Source organism: Lepidochelys kempii, chromosome 15 (assembly GCF_965140265.1).
Source record: "Lepidochelys kempii isolate rLepKem1 chromosome 15, rLepKem1.hap2, whole genome shotgun sequence".
Classification (NCBI taxonomy): Eukaryota; Metazoa; Chordata; order Testudines; family Cheloniidae; genus Lepidochelys; species Lepidochelys kempii.
The window spans coordinates 27,731,004-27,750,996 of NC_133270.1; the positions used below are offsets into that span (position 1 = coordinate 27,731,004).

Sequence of the window (19,993 nt, forward strand, 5' to 3'; positions counted from 1 at the left end):
AATAAGATTGCTGAAATTAGACATCACTTGAACTCAAGTATTCAGGGAAACTGGCTGAGTACAGGAAACCTACCCAGATTACAGGTGTTGGAGAAAAAATATCAATCTCAAAGAGGAAGAAGCGTTTTATCCCAATAAAGTTTCCCTTACATCTTTTAAAAAAAAAAAAAAAAGCAAAGATAAATATTAAAGCTCCTCTAACATTTTCCTCTATCAAGAGAAAACCTAATTTAGAATCATTTTACTAATCTTAAAAAGATACCATTTCTACATCTACAACAGACCAAGGAACATAGCAGTGAAGGAACATTTCTAAATCAATTTCACTTTAAGACGTGTTACCTCTTAAATACTAGCCCTTTTTTTACTTAAGTTATCATGTATTTATGACCAAGTGCTATGTGTCACAAAGGTAATTATTTGACGTTTCAAATTATAGAGTCAAGTACCACTGCAGAGTCATAACTGAGAATACTAACGTACATCCAGAAACAGAAGTGGCAACTTTATAAGCAAATAAGTGTGAATTATAGCATTTTTATTCTACTAAAAGGCGCTGATACCATAGTACTCTAGAATAAAGCATAGCAATATTACAGATATTACACGTGTATCTAAGATTGTAAAAAAGTTTTTGTATTTAATAAATTTTATTTTGAAACAGTATTATCACAAAATGCACATGCCCATGAGAATAGTGTTCTGGTTTCATGTTAAGCCACAACTTTTGCATTTCTGACTTCAGACTTCTAATTTTATAACCTTAATGTTACATAATGTAAGTTTTTTGCATTTTAATCTGATCATCTTGCCTCCTGCCACCCCAAAGAAAAATTCTGGAGGCTATTTAGATTAGAGGAATTTGAAAGGCACTTTCTCTCTGTGGTGATCCCAAACTCAGAAAGTGTTCATTCTAAAGTTCAAACAGCTTTCAATCCTGAATCTGTTTCTGCACTGAAATCTGTATGAGGTGAGATATAAACTATGAAGACACTGTCAGTAGTAAAATAAATTGGAATGCCTAATATTAAACATTAACTGTGCAAAACATGAGTTTCTAAAACGTTAGAATTTGTTTTTCTGTAAATAAAAAAGGATCTGAATAGCCATTCTGAAAATCTGGTACTACTATATTGGGCAGTTCATTATATAAGAGTCAGAAAGCAACTTGCTATACTTAAAAATGAGAGACTTTTCACCCTTCCAAAACTAAAACAAAATCCAGAACAGCTAACCATTTTTTCTTCAAACATTTACAAAAATAAAGGCCAACGTCAACTACAGAAAATGTCAGGCCCAAAACTAAAGCTTATGCTTTATGCAACTCAAAACAAGGGATTATGGAAGTGTCTCGAACCTATAGCAGACACTACCAGGCACCAGCTATAGGCGAGAGTCTGTCTGGCATTAGACCTGCATAGCAGTAACAAGCACTTCTATAGTGCTTTTGAATTACACTCAAATTACTTTACAAAGTGATATAAAGCATAAGATGTTCATATGTAGAAAAAGATCTACATTTCCAACATTAAGAAAAAAGTTGACTGAATATTAGCACTTCTGAGTCCATGTGTTTACCTTTTATAGAGCTGCATAAAAAAAAACGTGAAAGAATTTGCAACTATCTGAATAAGGACTTGTCTACATAGGGAATCTGGCTGGAATCGCTATTCTGCAATAGCTCCCTCATGTGGACACTCCTAAGGCTCATCTATGCTACAGGGACTACAGTGGTCTATAGTACTGCTATTATGCCACCATAACCCCATAGTATAGATGCAGCCCACAGTGACAGAAGGGGTTTTTCCATTGCTTTAGGTATCCACCTCCCCGAGTGGTGGTAGCAAGGCTGATGGAAGAATTCTTCTATTGATCTAGTTGCATCTACACCAGGGGTTAGGTCACCATAGCTATAGCACTCAGAAGTGTGAATTTCACATATCTCTGAGCTATGCCAATCTAAAAATTTAACTGTAGACCAGACCTTATTCTGGAATAAGGGTGTCCATGCAGGGAGTTATTCCAGAATAGCTGTGGCACTTTAAAATTCACACCCAGTCTTCTTTCAGAATAACTTCCTCATGTAGACAAGTCTTAAATTCCTAGTGCCAATTTAAAAGGTACCAGCATACAAATAATTTTCCAACTGTCTTACGTATTCCATATTTGGCACATTTGAAGAATGAAATCTTCTACACTGGAATATATTGTGTAATATCTTTCTGAATCATAGTAATAGTCCCTTTTGGCCTTAAAGTCTATGTTAGGTCAATTGCACATGTAACCACACAAAAAGCACAAGTACTGGTGGTCCTACAAGTACCTAGAATCACACATTTCCTGAAAAGTGATACTGAATGCAAAGGTAGCTGCTCACGAGTAGCCCTACAGGTTCATCACTGTGATAAAATGTCACAGATTCAGTGTTTTTTGGTCTGTCCAAGACTTCTCTTTGTATTAAGAAGAAGAAGGGGAAGAGGAAGACTCTGAACTGTTGGCTGCCCTGTTTAAAATATAAGCTTCTAGAGCAGCGGTTCTCAACCCACGGCCTGCTGCGGGCCAATCAGCACACAGCTGTGGCTAATGTGACATCCTCAGGACCATACAGGTAGTATATATATTGTGTGGATGCAGCCCACATAGCACACAGAGAGCTGCATATGCGGCCCACAATGGTAAATAGGTTGAGAACCACTGTTCTTGAGGCATGACTTCATCCTTCTTTCTGTTTTACACAGCCTCACGCATACTGATGATGCCCCATAATTAGTAATAAAATACAGGTCATTCAGAAGACAAGCTGCCCAATTAGTTTTCAGAAGTCTAGTGAAACATCATAAACCAGGGAAGTAAATAAAAGTTTATTTGCATGAGTTCTCCGCCTCTCCATTAGCATCACAAAATAGTGCCACGCACTTTATTTTGAGCTTTGGTTACAAGTAGCTGACTAGATTAATCACTTGTCAAACTACATGCTGTGGCATGGTGAGCCCTTCATGTTCCCGTAACATAGGAACATCCATCTGTGCCACTCATGCAGAAGGCAAAAAAGTGATGTAATCAGAGGTGAGAGCTCCATGAAAGAAGCTATAGCTGAGTTTTCATTGTGCTCTATTACACTAATGTTCAAAACATTTAACTTTTAAACATTACAGAAAAGTCAGACAGCTGACTCAACCAGCCTCAAAGCAGGCTAGAAATTAGCTTGGAGATTCTTCACCAGACCTCTTTTGTTGGTGTCAAGAGTCATTTTAGTAACCTGGATGCCTCCAACATTTAAAAGTCACCATCACAGCTGAAAAGATTAAGAAATCACAGTTTTATTCTAGTAAGAAGTGCTTCTTAGCCTATAAGCTTTTAGGCTGCTGGACTGAGCAAAATGGTTGCAGTTTTTCTTTTAACATTTTCAGTGTGCGCGAAGTTATAAATTCCACATCTGCTGCAGCACTTCCATTAACAAAGTTACTGTTTTTTCCTTTGTTTCTGTAGCAATGGTCCTCAGCAAAAATTCTCCTTGTCCTCACTAGCAGTAATTTCTCAAATTCTAAATTGGTTCAAGAGTTAGATTAACTATTGGGTTTTCGCCTACTGCATTATGAGCTACTAGATACCTTTCTGAATCATACTTCTTGTTTTCAAGCTACATCTTAAGCCCTAAGGAACAGGGGGGGGGGGGGGGGGAATTCACCAAGATTTTATTAAAAAGAAAAGGTGTACTTGCGGCACCTTAGAGACTAACAAATTTATTTGAGAATAAGCTTTTGTAAGCTACAGCTCACTTCATCGGATGCGGCCCAAAGTGGAAAATATAGTGGGGAGATTTATATACACAAGAGAACATGAAACAATGGGTGAACTCCACTAGTCATCACCTTCAGCCCCCAACTAAAACCTCTCCAAGCATCATCGAGGATCTACAACCTATTCTGAAGGACGACCCATCACTCTCACAGATCTTTGGAGACAGGCCAGTCCTTGCTTACAGACAGCCCCCCAGCCTGAAGCAAATACTCCCCAGCAACCACACAACAGAACCACTAACCCAGGAACCTATCCTTGCAACAAAGCCCGTTGCCAACTGTGTCCACATATCTATTCAGGGGACACCATCACAGGGCCTAATCACATCAGCCACACTATCAGAGGCTCGTTCACCTGCACATCTACCAATGTGATATATGCTATCATGTGCCAGCAATGCCCCTCTTCCTTGTACACTGGCCAAACTGAACAGCCTCTACGTAAAAGAATAAATGGACAGAAATCAGACATCAAGAATTATAACATTCAAAAACCAGTCGGAGAACACTTCAATCTCTTTGGTCACTCAATACAGACCTAAAAGTGGCAATTCTTCAACAAAAACTTCAAAAACAGACTCCAACGAGAGACTGCTGAATTGGAATTAACTTAGGCTTGAATAAAGACTGGAAGTGGATGGGTCATTACACAAAGTAAAACTATCTCCCCCTCCCCCCATTCCTCAGATGTTCTTGTCAACTTCTGGAAATGGCCCACCTTGATTATTACTACAAAGGGTCGCCCCCCCCCCCCCCCCGCGCTTTCCTGCTGGTAAGAGCTCACCTTACCTGATCACTCTCGTTACAGTGTGTATGGTAACACCCACTGTTTCATGTTCTGTGTATATAAATCTCCCCACTGTATTTTCCCACTGAATGCACCCGATGAAGTGAGCTGTAGCTCACGAAAGCTTATGCTCACAATAAATTTGTTAGTCTCTAAGGTGCCACAAGTACTCCAGTTCTTTTTGCTAATAAAGATTAACACGACTGCTACTCTGAAACCAAGATTTTAAAATCATTCTGCTTATATCTTGCAATGCAACCACAGTGGTACATGCCTTCTAATAGAGGCCAATCAACTTGATGTTTCTATCCCAATAAGAAAAGGCTCAACCTCAAAGCATCCTTGCAGAAGTACAATAAATAATATTCTGAGCCATTATAATTTATTATGTTCATAGCACCCAACGGCATATTAGATTTTAACTAAACAGAGAGATATAGATTAATGGTAAACTCTTTGGGTCAGGGACTGAGACATAACCTAAATGAATGTAACGACCAGTAAGGACAGGAGGAGGTGAGAAGGGAAAGCAATCACAGCAATTACCATGCAGATTGTCTAAGCAGTGCATATCCTGACTGTTCAGCTAAGTTTCAGACTCCAAGGAGAGACTGCTGAATTGGAACTAATTTGCAAACTGGATACAATTAACTTAGGCTTGAATAAAGACTGGGAGTGGATGTGTCATTACACAAACTAACACTATTTCCCCTCCTACTGTTCTTGTAAACTGCTGGAAACGGCCCACCTTGATTATCACTACAAAAGTCTCCCCCCCCACCCCCGCTCTCCTGCTGGTAATAGCTCACCTTTCCTGTTCACTCTTGTTACAGTCTGTATGGTAACACGCATTGTTTCATGTTCTCTGTGTATATAAAATCTCCCCACTATATTTTCCACTGTATGCATCCGATGAAGTGAGCTGTCGCTCACAAAAGCTTATGCTCAAATACATTTGTTAGTCTCTAATGTACCACAAGTACTCCTTTCCTTTTTACGGATACAGACTAATACGGCTGCTACTCTGAAACCTAAGTTTCTAATGTAATAAATTATTACTCACTTCTTGTGGGCACTGCAGAAGTGAGGTTAAGGAGGGATTTGACTAAGAGGGTAGCAGCTGGCAGACTAAACTTGGAAATCATTCCATGCATGGTGGGGGAGCAAAATCACAGATAAAGGCACAGACGTTGTCTGTTAGAGTATGTGTCTCACAAAAGAAACAGTTTAAGCCATTATTTTGTAGGAAGAGCGCCAAAATAGCAAACTTCTCATATCAGGTCAATATTTACATTACGAGTCTGTTGTGCTCAGAAGTCACATTGAAAATTCAGACTGTTACAAAAGGGTATTTATTATCCCATATGTGAAATGGTAAGTAAGTTTTCTTGGTAAGTAAGTTTTCTAGGTTTATAAAAGCTAAATCATACTATTTATAAATGCTACACAATTATACTTCAGTTATTATCACCTAAGCTTCAAATATCATACGAATATAAATACAAGCAGAAAGCAGTTCCTTTAAACTATTTAAAGAATTGTCAACTTTTATAAATTTTTCTAGTTAAAAAAAAAACATACAAAGAACACATGAATGTTTAAAGAAAGAGAACTTAGTTTTCCAACAATATACATAAAGTCTCATGATTTTTCTCCAAATGGAATATTTTGTTGGTTTCATGGATTTTGCTATACAAGACTGAACATTAGAAACATCTCCATACATACACTGCATTTAATGGAAATAGCTAGGGCAGACAGTTTAAAACAAGCAACTGCAAACTACAATTGTTAAATTGAACAGAGCAAAGAGAAGACTTTTGGGGGCATCAATTAGTAGTACTAAGGCTTCAAAGACGATATATGGGATGAGTTGGCTTCAGAATGCTTTCCCTACAAAATAATTGCCTAGAAACTGTAAACCAGTTTCTTGTATTAGAGAAATACCTTAACAGACAATTGTACTTTTTTCTCCAACAGATTCTCTCAGGCCTGGTCTACACTACAAAGTCAGGTCGATGTAGTCACCTTGTGTCAACCTATTTGTGCATGCATAACTGCCTGCATCTTCTGAGAACCTCTACAAAAGTCTATCTACCTCAGCTGAGTTCAGCATCTTGCAAAATCAGACTATCTTTATAAAAATGTTTGTGTATCACAGATTAAAAATCCTACATGAAGTATTAAAGCAAGATTTTTCAGTAGATTTTCTACAATACTGTCTACTTAATGCTAAACTCCTTTTAAAGTACACTTACTCCATCCTGTAAATAAACAGTGAACATGAGGTCAAAGTTACAGCTCAGTAACTTATATCAGTGTCTTTTATATACACCTCTTATGTAAAGGAGGACTGTTGGTAAGAGAGGCACTGAAGAGCCTTCTTCACATAATTTGTTGCAAATCACAACCATTCATATTGTCAATTGCACTTTCTAGAAAGTATGAAACAAACATCACACTGATAACTCTTTATGAACATTAGTAGCAATCTACAATTAAGAGTGACCTGTAGGTTGCAAGTTATTCTGTTTGATAATTTAACAGTGTTACATTCCAGCAATATGAGTTACTAACTAATTTGATGTAGATTTTATTATAAACTTGACCACCACAGAAGATTATGTAATCCTGGAAAATATTTTACACATGTAGTGCCCTCCATCCAAGGACCTCCAAGTGCTTTAAAATGTTAAGTTAAACCTTGAAGGAGCACTGAGAGATAAAATAGGAAATTATCCTAATTCGGCAGCTGAGAAAAGTGAGGAACAGAGAAATTTAGTAACTTACCCTAAATCACACAAATCAACTCCTAGTCAGACACTTTACACACAAAACAGCCCACCTTTCCCTAAAACAGTTACTAACACAATGTACAAAAATGAAAAAAAGTTACAGGTATTCAATAAGACACCAAGGGAATGATTACTATATCATAAAATGGTTACTGTGACAGAGGTGAAGGCTTCTAGTCAACTGAGGTCACTACTAAAAGCGTGCATGCACACAAGCACAGAGGACAGTAAGCTCTTTAGGGTAGAGAAAGTGGTGGTTTAACTTTGGCACAACCAGTCTGCATTTTAAAAGAAGCCACTACAATAGTATCTAGGAGTTAGCATACACTGAATATTCTCAACTAGTTTCTGTCCAGGTGGGACAACCATTCTTCCTCCTGCTCTTGGTGTAGGCTTTTTGATGAGACTACTGAAAAGTGAAAATGACTAACCTTCTTCATCGCCTAAAAGGAAATCTGATAGAGAACAATTAGCATTAATAGTGAAAAAGGGAGTTTTCAATCATTTCAGCTTTAATCTGTTTATAAGCAAGGAATTTTTAAAATACTTTTAACTTACATCCCTTTAAAACTGAATGTTCAGCACAGTTGGGCAATTGATCAAGATGCTAAAGTACAGAAAAATAGTTTTCTACAATTGTAACTCAACTACTCAAAGTAGACCCTGATTTAAAAGATTGTTTTAAATAACGTTGCCTGAGGACAAAAATATTGATATTTCCTCGTAATAATACAATTTTCCTTTGGATGGTGCCTCCTGATGAGACTGATGCAACTGTTTACGATTACAGGAGAGATGCAGAATAACTAAATTTATAATTGGATAAAACTGAACCAAACATCAAAATATAATTTGAGAATGTTTGACTAGCATGCTGTAGCTTGTCAGGTCTGTATACAGTGTCTGTATTTTTTGTAATAGTTTTTTCAGCGGTTGGACAGAGGATACCAACAGCATGTTATGTCCATATATGCCATATTCCACATACAGACCATAAATAAGTATGGCATTTAACACATTTGCCAGTTTGTAAGAGACACATCTGCTTCTTTTTGAGAGGTTTTGTTTTCTAAATATTCTTACTGAGAGGCTGCTAATCCCCCACCCAAAACACACACAAATCTTTTTCTTATATAAGGGTAGTTAAGCAATCATTCTGAAAGCAAATCTAGTGAATTAAGCAACGCAAGGAAGCATTCCACCCCACTGTCAAAAGAGAAGCAGGTGCTTGTCCTTACTAATTTCTACCATTATAAACATTTTGCCTCCGATAGCGCAAATGAGCTTTATGGCCAAATTTCAACTCCTAAAAATCTGACTACCCATGCAAAGCAACAGCATGTGCATCTCAAGAATGTATTATGCATGTAAACATTATGGAGTTATAAGTAATAAAAGTGTTAAGAAACCAGCTTAGCACAAGCAAGAAACAATTTAATTTTTCATTACAAAGTTTAATACCAAGGCACAAAGATTGTAAAACACATTTTTAAAAAACAAACTGTTTTTTAAACTCTGCACACAAACAGGACATACATAAAAAGAAAAGGAGTACTTGTGGCACCTTAGAGATTAACAAATTTATTTGAGCAACAGCTCATTTCATCAGATTCATCACGAAAGCTTATGCTCAAATAAATTTGTTAGTCTCTAAGGTGTCACAAGTACTCCTTTTCTTTTTACAGATACAGACTAACATGGCTGTTACTCTGAAACAGAGCATACATACAAATTTGCAGCATGAGGTAAATTTTAATAACACTGATAATCCAAAATTAAGATTTTTCTCTAAGTTACCAGTGGGAGTGTTTTAAAGGTGCTTCATTCAGCACCTTGGCAAGACTTCCAGTGAGAGAAAGTCTCAATTTTACAGGATCCTTCATCTAGAAAGCTCTCAAAGTGCTGTACAGGTTACATAAACTGAATGTCAAGTTAACTATCCCTGTAACAATTTATCCACTTGAAACCAAAACGGTAACATAGGTAAGAAGAATGTAATTGCTTTCATTGGAATTTGGGCAGAAAACATGAGCTGACACCTTTTCTTTTGCACACACTCACAAAAGGGTTCACGTCCCCACTAAAATTTTAAGAGAGGAATGTTGAATGCAAGAAATCACTTCAGCAAACTGCTCAAAGTGTCAATACATTTTTAGTTTGCATTGTTCTTTTCACCCTAGATCTTTTCCCCCACTTTGTTTTATTGACTGGTAATGAAGTAAAATCCTGCTTTCAGATGTGTCCCACAACAGTTGTCTAATATATTTTGTTTTACTGCTAGCACACAGAACTGAGTAAGAGTAGAACTGCCAAACTAGAGCATAATGGAAGAGGGAAAACAAATACCAAGTGCCCTGAGACCAGGAACTCCAAAAGGGAAACATTATGCCTGATCTCTCAAGGTGTCAGGAGATACCAGAAAGTCTGCATGATGGGGAGGGGGAGGTGACAGAGGCAAGCACAACTAAACAGTGGAACCCTTTTGAAAGATGAAGAATTGGGAGCATATCTTTGCCCTGAGAATCATACCAATCATCAAGCAAAGGATAGCAGCTCAGATACAGGGTCAGAAGTAGGGAGCTTACTGCAGGGGGAGTCTCAGTACCAACAGTGGGCGATGAGAACACCCGACACCTCCCACCAGTGAAAAACGTCTTCACATTACGGACTTGGATGGCATTTCACTCCATGAGCAAGTGTGCTTAAAAACCTCGTCTCCTCTGCAGGGGTTAACGTGAATCACCTTCACCGGCATTTGCAGACTCGGACACTTTAAGCAGGGCCCCTAGCAGGCGGCCCGGCGGGGACGAGCCGCCTACTGCAGTGCGAGCCGCCGGGCTGGAGCAGACTCACTACGCGGGTCTCCATACAACGCCTATTTCGAAAATAAAATGGTCACCTCTGTACCGGCAGCAGGCGCGCCGGCCTGGCTGCGGGCAGGGCGCCCACTCGCTGGGCCGGGCCCGGCCCTCCTTCCCCCACCCTCGCAGGTGGGGTTTAGTCCCCTCCTCCCGCAAGCGGGACCCGCCCGCCGGCCGGCCGGCCGGCCGAGCGAGCCCCTCAGCCGGCACCTTCCGGCCTTAGGCCGCACGACGGGAGCCGGCCCCCTCGGCGGCACGAGCGCCCTTCGCGAGCCGGCCTTGGCTTTGCTGCAGCCTCGGCCCGGGAAACAGAGGCCTAGCAGCGCCTGCTCCACTGCGGAGCCACCAGCCCCCGAGTGGGCTGCCCCTCCCCGGCCGCGCCGCTGCCCTCCCCCCGCCTCCAGGCCCGGGGGCCCCTTCACCCCCCTCCCCGCGATGCCAGGCCCAGGCCAGCTCCTCCCCCTCTCCAGGGCCGGGGGCCCCTTCACCCCCCTCCCCCCGGCGATGCCAGGCCCAGCCCCCGCCTCCAGGGCCGGGGGCCCCTTCACCCCCCTCCCCCCGGCGATGCCAGGCCCAGCCCCCGCCTCCAGGGCCGGGGGCCCCTTCACCCTCCTCCCCCCGGCGATGCCAGGCCCAGCCCCCGCCTCCAGGGCCAGGGGCCCCTTCACCCCCCTCCCCCCGGCGATGCCAGGCCCAGCCCCCGCCTCCAGGGCCGGGGGCCCCTTCACCCTCCTCCCCCCGGCGATGCCAGGCCCAGCCCCCGCCTCCAGGGCCAGGGGCCCCTTCACCCCCCTTCCCCCCGGCGATGCCAGGCCCAGGCCAGCTCCTCCCCCCCCAGGGCCGGGGGCCCCTTCACCCCCCTCCCCCCGGCGATGCCAGGCCCAGCCCCCCCCAGGGCCAGGAGCCCCTTCACCCCCCTCCCCCCGGCGATGCCAGGCCCAGCCCCCCCCCAGGGCCAGGGGCCCCTTCACCCCCCTCCCCCCGGCGATGCCAGGCCCAGCCCCCGCCTCCAGGCCCGGGGGCCCCTTCAGCCCCCGCCTCCAGGCCCGGGGGCCCCTTCAGCCCCCTCCCCGCGATGCCAGGCCCAGGCCAGCTCCTCCCCCTCTCCAGGGCCGGGGGCCCCTTCACCCCCCTCCCCCCGGCGATGCCAGGCCCAGCCCCCCCCAGGGCCAGGGGCCCCTTCACCCCCCTCCCCCCGGCGATGCCAGGCCCAGCCCCCGCCTCCAGGGCCAGGGGCCCCTTCACCCCCCTCCCCCCGGCGATGCCAGGCCCAGCCCCCCCCCCCAGGGCCAGGTGCCCCTTCACCCTCCTCCCCCCGGCGATGCCAGGCCCAGCCCCCGCCTCCAGGGCCGGGGGCCCCTTCACCCCCCTCCCCCCGGCGATGCCAGGCCCAGCCCCCCCCCCAGGGCCAGGTGCCCTTCACCCTCCCCACGATGCCAGGCCCAGCCCCCCCCCGGGCCGGGGGCCCCTTCCCCCTCCCCACGATGCCAGGCCCAGCCCCCCCCCGGGCCGGGGGCCCCTTCCCCCTGCCCGGCATCTCCGGCGGACTAGACCCACCCACCCAATCGCCCCCGCTCCGCCGCCTCGCCGCGGCCTAGCAGGGAAAGGGAATCAGCGCCCGGCCCGCGCCGCGTCCTCTGTCGCGCCCCCACCCTCCCTTCCAGGCCGGGGGCCGCCGAAGGCCCGCGCGGAAGCGCTGCTCTGCGGCCCGCTCTCCCCCCGCCCAGGCCCGCGCCCCAGACCCACCTGCCCATATTCTGCCGCCCGCCGCCGCCGCCGCCTCCCCCCGCTGCTGCCGGGATGCCGGGGCCGCCGCTGCCGCCGCCGCCGCCACCGGGGGGTTTGCGGTTGTTGCCGGCGGCCTGGGCCGCCTGCTGCTGCTGCTTGAGGGACATGTCGAAGGGGCCGGGCCGGGGCCTGCTGCGCTCGCTCGCTCGCCGCTCCGGAGCCGCCGCTGTCTCGGCCGGTTGCTCCCAAACAGTGTGAGCCGGGCCGGGAGGGAGGGAGGGGGAGCGCGAGCGCGCGGGCAGCGGGGCGCGGAGGGATCCGGCGGGGGGAGGGGAGGCGCGCTGCGTACCTGCCCGCCCAGCCCTGCCCGCCGCCTGACAGCGCCCCGCCGGGCGGCCGCGCCCAGCCCCGCGGCCCGGGGGACCCGGCCGGGGGCGTTCGGGAGCCCGGCTCCGCTCCGCCCCGCCGCCGGGAGCCTCCCCGCGGCCGGACTCTTTACGGGAAGTCGGAAGGGTCTGAGCGGGGAAGCGGCAGGTGAAGGGGCGGCCGGGGAGCGAGCGCCGGCCGGGACACGTGAGGCGGCCGGGGACGGGCCCAGGGACACCGGCGGGGGGGCACCAACGCCGGCGGGGCGACGCTCCGTCTTCCCGTCCCCCCCCCCCCCCCCTCCTCCTCCTCCTCCTCCTCCTCCTCCACGCCGCGCTGGCTCGTTCCCTGCCGGGGTGTGGGCGGCCCCCAGCCCGCCCCTCAGAGCCCGGCCCAGGCGCTCCCCGCCGCTGCTCCCTCGGCCCGCCCTCCAGCAGCGCCGGGGCAGGGGAGTGGAGGCAGCTGCGCGGGCACCTACCTTACCGTGCCCCCCTCCGTCCGCGGCGGGGCGCCGGGCCCCCGGCCGCCCTCCCTGCAGCAGCCGCGGACCCCGCTGCCGGGCAGCTGAGGGCTCAGTGGAGCCCCCTGGGGCGAGGCTGGGACCACAGACGCTCCCCTGTGCCGCCTTACCTCCGGCTGCTCCACGGCTGTCTGCTCCCGCTCCGGTTACCTGCTGGGGTTGGGGCTGTTGCGGGCCCAGCCCTGCAATAGGGTCCGCTAGCAGAGACTTCTGCACTCCTGGGCCCTGGCAGACTTCCCGGAGGCAGAGCAGGCGCCTGATTGCAGGATTAGGGCATTAGATGGTTTAAAAAAAAAAAAAAAATGGGCCCAGACCTGGAGGTTTGTAATGCACTGTGTGTTATTTCAAGTTTATGAACACTGTATGCCCCTCCTCCCATAAATTCACACATTTTAGAGGACTGCTAATAGATAAAACAATTATGGGAATTAGTGGTTAATTATATTGTGCCTTACATCTTCAAAAAGAAAAGGAGGACTTGTGGCACCTTAGAGACTAACCAATTTATTTGAGCATAAGCTTTCGTGAGCTACAGCTCACTTCATCGGGTGCATCTGATGGTGCATCTGATGAAGTGAGCTGTAGCTCACGAAAGCTTATGCTCAAATAAATTGGTTAGTCTCTAAGGTGCCACAAGTACTCCTTTTCTTTTTGCGAATACAGACTAACACGGCTGTTACTCTGAAACCTTACATCTTCAAATCACTTTTGCAAACATTCTTAAAACTCCTGTGAGGAAGATAAATACAGTATACCTGTTTTACGCAAAGAAAACGGAGATGGAGGTTAAGGCTTTTACTAGTTCTAGCTACAGAATTGACCTCAGGTAACATTTAAAAATCTTTGCTTCCCTCTTTGCTGGAGCACATAGGCATGCAGCTGACCCTGGAGCTGTAACATTCCCTCATCTCTCTGGATTTTAGGAAACTGTTTCCTTCACCTGGAGGAGGAAGTGAGGCAGCTCAGATTACAGTTGTGTATGACATCACTCTTCAGAGCCTCCACCAGAGAAAGAAATAAAGATCTAATATTTATATAAAAGACATTTGAAAAAAGCTCAAGCCCATCTGCAGTCAGAAAAGTAGTAAAGGAACAAATCGTTCTTTTGCCTTTGCATTTCACCTTTTAAAAGACTTATCCAAGGCTACACTGAGTTTCTTAATTTCAGTCCGCTTAACCAAATTGCCCCAGCTACCAAACAAAAAACCAAACTCAAATGATATATGCAAACTTCTAAACAAGTAGTTTCAAATTTTGAGGAATCAGTGGTCCTTTAAATGTAGATTTACCACATAACATCAGTAACTGATTACAGCATTAGCTTTGTATTTAAACAAAGCTGAAATGGATCCCACTGGGTTATCACATTTTGCCAACTCCTTCAGTACTTAAGATTCTTAATTTTTTTTAAATGCAGTTTAAGACATTCAAAAAAAACTTTATACAGTTAATGTTGGATTGCCATAATTGGTAGAAGGCAGGACATACTGTAAGTGCTGAAATGCCAACTAACCCTGGTTGCAAGACATTTTATTAATGTATGGTATTGAAAATCAGCCAATCTTAAACATAAATTTTAACTTTAGATCTCTTTGAGGTGTTCCTTGTACCGGTTACTTTATTCTACTTGTCATTTCCTGAAGCATGGAAGTGCAGCCAATTCATTCTAATATGTAAAAATAAAATCTGGACTGACCTGCTAAAAGTCTGTCATGTACATAATTAGCATGAACAGATGGAATTTCAAAACCAGGAGAATAAATTGATTTATAACCATGGTTATTCAAAATTCTTGAGGCTAATCTATTCATGGCAACTCTCTAGGAATCCCAGAGAATGGAAGTGTAATGAAAAGGAATGCTGCTAGGCAGGCGTTATTTATACACCTTGCTTGTAAATCAAGTTTTCCTATAGGTTTGGCAGAGTTGTGGGTGGTAAAACACAATGGTAAGAAACCCAGCAACATTTAAGTTTCTTAAATTAGAATTTCCCCCACATGTGTACACTTTTGGCTGCTAAGTTTCTTGTTTTGTTTTATCTTACAGGCCTGAATAATGATGTGGTGACATTATTGGCTGAGTGACAGTAGATGCCAACTGAAGTGGACACAGAAGAAAGAATTCTTTATATTTAATTGGAAATGCTTGCACCGTGTGGAGCCAGAAATTTAAAGCTCTCTTTTTTCTCCCCTTTTCAGTAAGTTTTGTGGGAAACTAGTGATTTCATAACCGCAGGAATTAAAAGTCATGAACATAAAGTATTTATGCAGTTTGTGGAAGAGACTTCTGTATGCAGCGTTGGAGACCGCTAAAGTTACCCCAGCACAGGTTTCGATGACATTTGCAGCAAAATTAGTCTTATGCCAAAACTCTGTAACGCACCTGGTGCCTGCTGCTAGAGATGATCTTGAGCCTTAAATAATTTTAAAAAAAAAAGTTTTATTTTCTTTAAAGGCAACCTGCATATTTTTATAAAGTGAAGCAAGTATCCTGAACACCTAAATTAGACTAAGGTCTTCAGAGCATTGCCTGAAGAGATCATCATACATACAGTTCCTAGTAATATGGTGCTTTAATCATGACAGGGGCCTCAACAGGCTACTACAATACAAATAATGTAGCAGTTAAGAGACTTTCAAGCTTGTTTCAAGGCATATTTTAGATCTTTCAGTTTAGTTGGAGCTGAAAAGGATTGTGTCTAGTGATGTACCAATGTGCCCCGAATGTAAAGGAAATGACCAGATACAATTAAAGCAAGTAAAATTGACAACATACAATTGATTATTCAATAGATTTTTGCATATTACATTTTAATTCTAGAAAAATTTTAAGTAAGAGCATACTATCAGTTTGATATGCAGGTACTAAACACTTATCTGATCCAGAAACAAAGCTAGAAAGAAAGTCAGTAGCATGATCTGGCATGCATGAGATTGACAGTCCTTGCAGTTCAGAGATGCTGGAATGAGTGCACTTGGGATGCATTGCCATAGGCTGCTTCCAAGAGATCTAGTATGAACGCAGATATTTAAACAAATTTTCTTTTACATTTTGGGTATTGTATAAAAACAGTCTCTTGTTAATGCCTGGTATAGCAACCTGGGTGTTAAGTGATTGATGTTGTCATAAATATAAAGGGAAGGGTAAACCCCTTTGAAATCCCTCCTGGCCAGGGGAAAGCTCCTCTCACCTGTAAAGGGTTAAGAAGCTAAAGGTAACCTCACTGGCACCTGACCAAAATGACCAATGAGGAGACAAGATACTTTCAAAAGCTGGGAGGAGGGAGAGAAACAAAGGGTCTGTGTCTGTCTGTATGCTGCTTTCTGCAGGGGATAGACCAGGAATGGAGTCTTAGAACTTTTAGTAAGTAATCTAGCTAGGTATGTGTTAGATTATGATTTCTTTAAATGGCTGAGAAAAGAATTGTGCTGAATAGAATAACTATTTCTGTCTGTGTATCTTTTTTGTAACTTAAGGTTTTGCCTAGAGGGGTTCTCTATGTTTTTTAATCTAATTACCCTGTAAGATATCTACCATCCTGATTTTACAGGGGGGATTTCTTTATTTCTATTTACTTCTATTTTTTATTAAAAGTCTTCTTGTAAAAAACTGAATGCTTTTTCATTGTTCTCAGATCCAAGGGTTTGGGTCTGTGGTCACCTATGCAAATTGGTGAGGCTTTTTATCCAACATTTCCCAGAAAAGGGGGGGTGCAAGTGTTGGGAGGATTATTCATTGTTCTTAAGATCCAAGGGTCTGGGTCTGTAGTCACCTAGGCAAATTGGTGAGGCTTTTTACCAAACCTTGTCCAGGAAGTGGGGTGCAAGGTTTTGGGAAGTATTTTGGGGGGAAGGACGCGTCCAAACAGCTCTTCCCCAGTAACCAGTATTAGTTTGGTGGTGGTAGCGGCCAGTCCAAGGACAAGGGGTGGAATATTTTGTACCTTGGGGAAGTTTTGACCTAAGCTGGTAAAGATAAGCTTAGGAGGTTTTTCATGCAGGTCCCCACATCTGTACCCTAGAGTTCAGAGTGGGGGAGGAACCTTGACAGATGTCTACTGGAGTTCCTCAGTGACTGCCTTTAAAGACATTGGACCTGTAATAGGAAAACTGAGAACCACATAGGAGAGAGAGACTGCTTCTCAATCCCACATCTTTCTGCCAACTTCTGGTGCTGAGTACATGATTTTTTTATGTTCTGCCTATCCCTCTTCTGTGAGGTTTGTTTCCTCTCCCTTGCATACTATAATCTCTCTAGTCACTTTGCAGTTTGGCTCTGTTGATCTATGAGTTTTGCCTCTACTCTTTGTGGTGAGATCTGCAAGTTTGATCACAAGTGAATGTGTGCCAAAGAAAGACTTACGTCAAGAGAGATGAGACAGCCAATTAGTTTAATCAAAAAAGTCTCTAAATCCTGATGGCCAAATTCAGACCTCGACTTGGATTAAAAAAATGGCACATGCCACACAGCATCTGTAACATCACCTGGATGTTTTCTATAGAATGCAGTTTAAGAACCACTGTTTCAGGGCATAGTACAAATCCCTTTTATTTTTGTTGGCCGTCCATTGATTTGTTTTTCCCTTTCCTCACTCTCTTTGCAGCAGCTGAGAAGTGTTCTCTTTTGTTGGTGGGGTGATCTGCTCATGGTTATTGGGTTTGCCTTTGTGCCAGATGCAGCTGGTGTTGTCCAACTGTGTAGTTCAGTTGTCTGTATTTAGGTGGGTTTTTAATACTTTGTACTGCCAGTTTTATATTGCCTTTGGATACCTTCAGCAGGCACCTTATATACTAGACAATTCAGCATGACTGATTTATGTACAGGTTTAGCTAGGGGAAGGATCAGGAGTTAAGAAGCTTTCAAAGAATGCAACTATTTATGATAATTTATCTTATTTTACAGCAATTGATGGGTCTGAGGCTCTCATGAATTCAATCTCTGATCATATGATCATTCTTTACCTGGTATTGTTCTCTTGCTGGAACCATTGAGGAGGGGACCATATTTAACAAGGTGATGCACACATGCCCGTGATGACGCAGCTGACAGTAACACTCTCCTTTTATATAAGCAATGCTAACAGCTTAAATCCCTAATTATAATAGAAGTTGATCTTTAATAAAAATATTCAGAAAGAGAGACTAAGTAACTTCTTTCCCAAATTCATAGTCCTACTTTGAGACACAAATTTTAGTTCTCTGTTCAAGCACCTAAAAAGTCCCGCTGTCAAAGGAAGAGAAAAATACATCCAGGAAAGACATCTTAACTAGCCAGTGAAGCGAATGTTTATTTTACATAAGGAACGCGATACGTGCCAAACCTGAATGAGATACCTATACAACAGTGAACAAAAACAAAGCTCTGTTTTAGAACTGGCAGGTAAGTCAAAAGATGAGCAGTTTCTCTCCTGTTGGTGAGAGAAAAACTTTCCAGCCACATGGAGCTCTTCAGATCTGGGAGAGGTACTCCAAGAGCTGAAGAAAAGCTGGGAGGCCTGAAAGCTTGTCTCTCTCACCAATAGAAGGTGGTCCAATAAAGATCTCACCCACCTAGTCTCTGTAATATCCCAGGACTGAGGCAGCTACAGCTGCACTGCTACATATTTGACTCCTTCATTCTCTTTCCTCCCCCTCCCACCCGATTGCCATATAGTATCTCCTCATTGCTTGGAATTCCGAAAGTGATTTACTAACTCCCACAGCGTACATTTCTGGAGGTATGTCTACACTATCATTTTGATAATTTTTTCTTACAGTTGAACTACCATCAGTGCAGTTCCACCACTCATGTAGACCAGCCACCAGCATTTAAAACCACCATGATGTCATCCAGCTCAAAGGAGAGGTCGGTGACAAAGGCTAAAATGCCGATGGTTAGTCTAAACTAGCATTTTAACTGTTGCTGCCACCAGTGGGAGATTAAGAAAAATGTTAATGTAGATAAGGCCTTGGACAAAAGCTACAGAGATGTGACAAGCATATTTTGCCAGCTACAACCACCATTTTTTTTTTTTAATTAAAGTTAATCTCAGGAATGGACCATTTAAACAAGAGCATGTTTTCTAGGGGAGGATCGTGGTCCAGCAGGGAGAGCACTAGGAGTCTGATCTGATTGTCACTAGAAAAAATGTGGAAAAACTTACATTAAGTTTAGTGCGAATTGAATTGGGCACAGGACTACAAATCAGGAGACTGTTCCACTCCCACCTCTGCCAAGCAATTTACTGTTCATTCTTTGGCATGTCATTTCACCATTATTACTAACCCTTCTTCATAAATGCATTTTGATTAGCTACAGATAAAAAATCCCAAGTATTACTACTAGAAGGTAGCAGTAGGTAAAGCAATTATTACCTCAAAGCTTATCTCCAGTATAGTTCTACAGGCATCATGCTCTCAAACTCTTCTACAGAGCACATGTGCATCTCAAGGTAGATGACACAGAGCCTCCTAACCTAGTCAGGACTGCAATCCTACACCTCCAAAAGCAGTTACATAGTGTACATCAACACTATATGAACTATACCCTATTCATGCTCATAGCTACGCTGGTGTGAGCCCATAGCATATAGAAGCAGCCTACACTGACAGAAGGAGCTTTTCTGTTGGTGTAGGAAGTCTACCTTCCTGAGCAACAGTAGCTAGGTTGATGGAAGTATTTTTCTGTTGACAGAGCTGCCTCTATCCTGGGGGTTAGGTTGTCATAGTTACAGCTCTCAGGGGGGTGTATTTTTCATACCCCTGACTGACATAGCTACGTCAACCTAAATTTTAAGTGTCGGCCAGGCCATAGATACTTCAGTATACCCCTCTTCCATCCATGCAGCCAGTTTATCATTCTCAGAACCAAATTAGTGCTTTAGAAACAAGGAGTTCACTCAATGGAGAAAAAGGTTGCATTTAAACAGATAAGTCAGACCCCTCATACCAGCAATGCAGGGGGAGGACATTCAGGACATGATATTCACTTAGCATGTGGATTGCTATCTGGTTTTCTTTGATACTCTTTCGGGGTCTGTTGGTTTCATCTCAGTTTCCTCTCTGACAGCTCCCCTGGTTTCCGTATTAAAGTTTCCTTGCTTACTGTTCCTCTCTGGTTCTGAAGGGGGTTTCCTGCTGGCCTTTCTTCCAACCAATG

The 19,993-nt window shown here is 44.4% G+C and overlaps 1 protein-coding gene and 1 long non-coding RNA gene across 14 annotated transcripts in view; one reads left to right on the forward strand and one right to left on the reverse strand.

Annotated features, from left to right (window-relative positions):
• The window catches only part of ATXN2 (ataxin 2), a 71,289-nt gene extending 58,381 nt beyond the window's left edge, over positions 1-12,908 (reverse strand). For 3 of the 12 annotated variants that reach the window (XM_073313276.1, XM_073313274.1, XM_073313275.1), the window contains exon 1: positions 11,990-12,382. In XM_073313276.1, the coding sequence (XP_073169377.1) occupies positions 11,990-12,138 (149 nt within the window). In that variant the 5' untranslated portion in view covers positions 12,139-12,382. Of the gene's footprint in view, positions 1-73; positions 3,677-11,989; positions 12,388-12,815 lie in introns of those variants that run through there. The other 9 variants (XM_073313273.1, XM_073313272.1, XM_073313279.1 and 6 more) reach the window with 8 other exon arrangements.
• On the forward strand, positions 11,850-19,160 carry LOC140898821 (uncharacterized). 2 transcript variants are annotated; one of them, XR_012155112.1, is made up of 4 exons: positions 11,850-12,225; positions 14,903-15,053; positions 17,759-17,869; positions 18,612-19,160. It is a non-coding gene; the product is annotated as an uncharacterized lncRNA (long non-coding RNA). The 2 variants fall into 2 exon arrangements; XR_012155111.1 differs by lacking the exon at positions 18,612-19,160 and having other exon boundaries at positions 17,759-18,126.
• Positions 19,161-19,993: the final 833 nt, after the last annotated feature.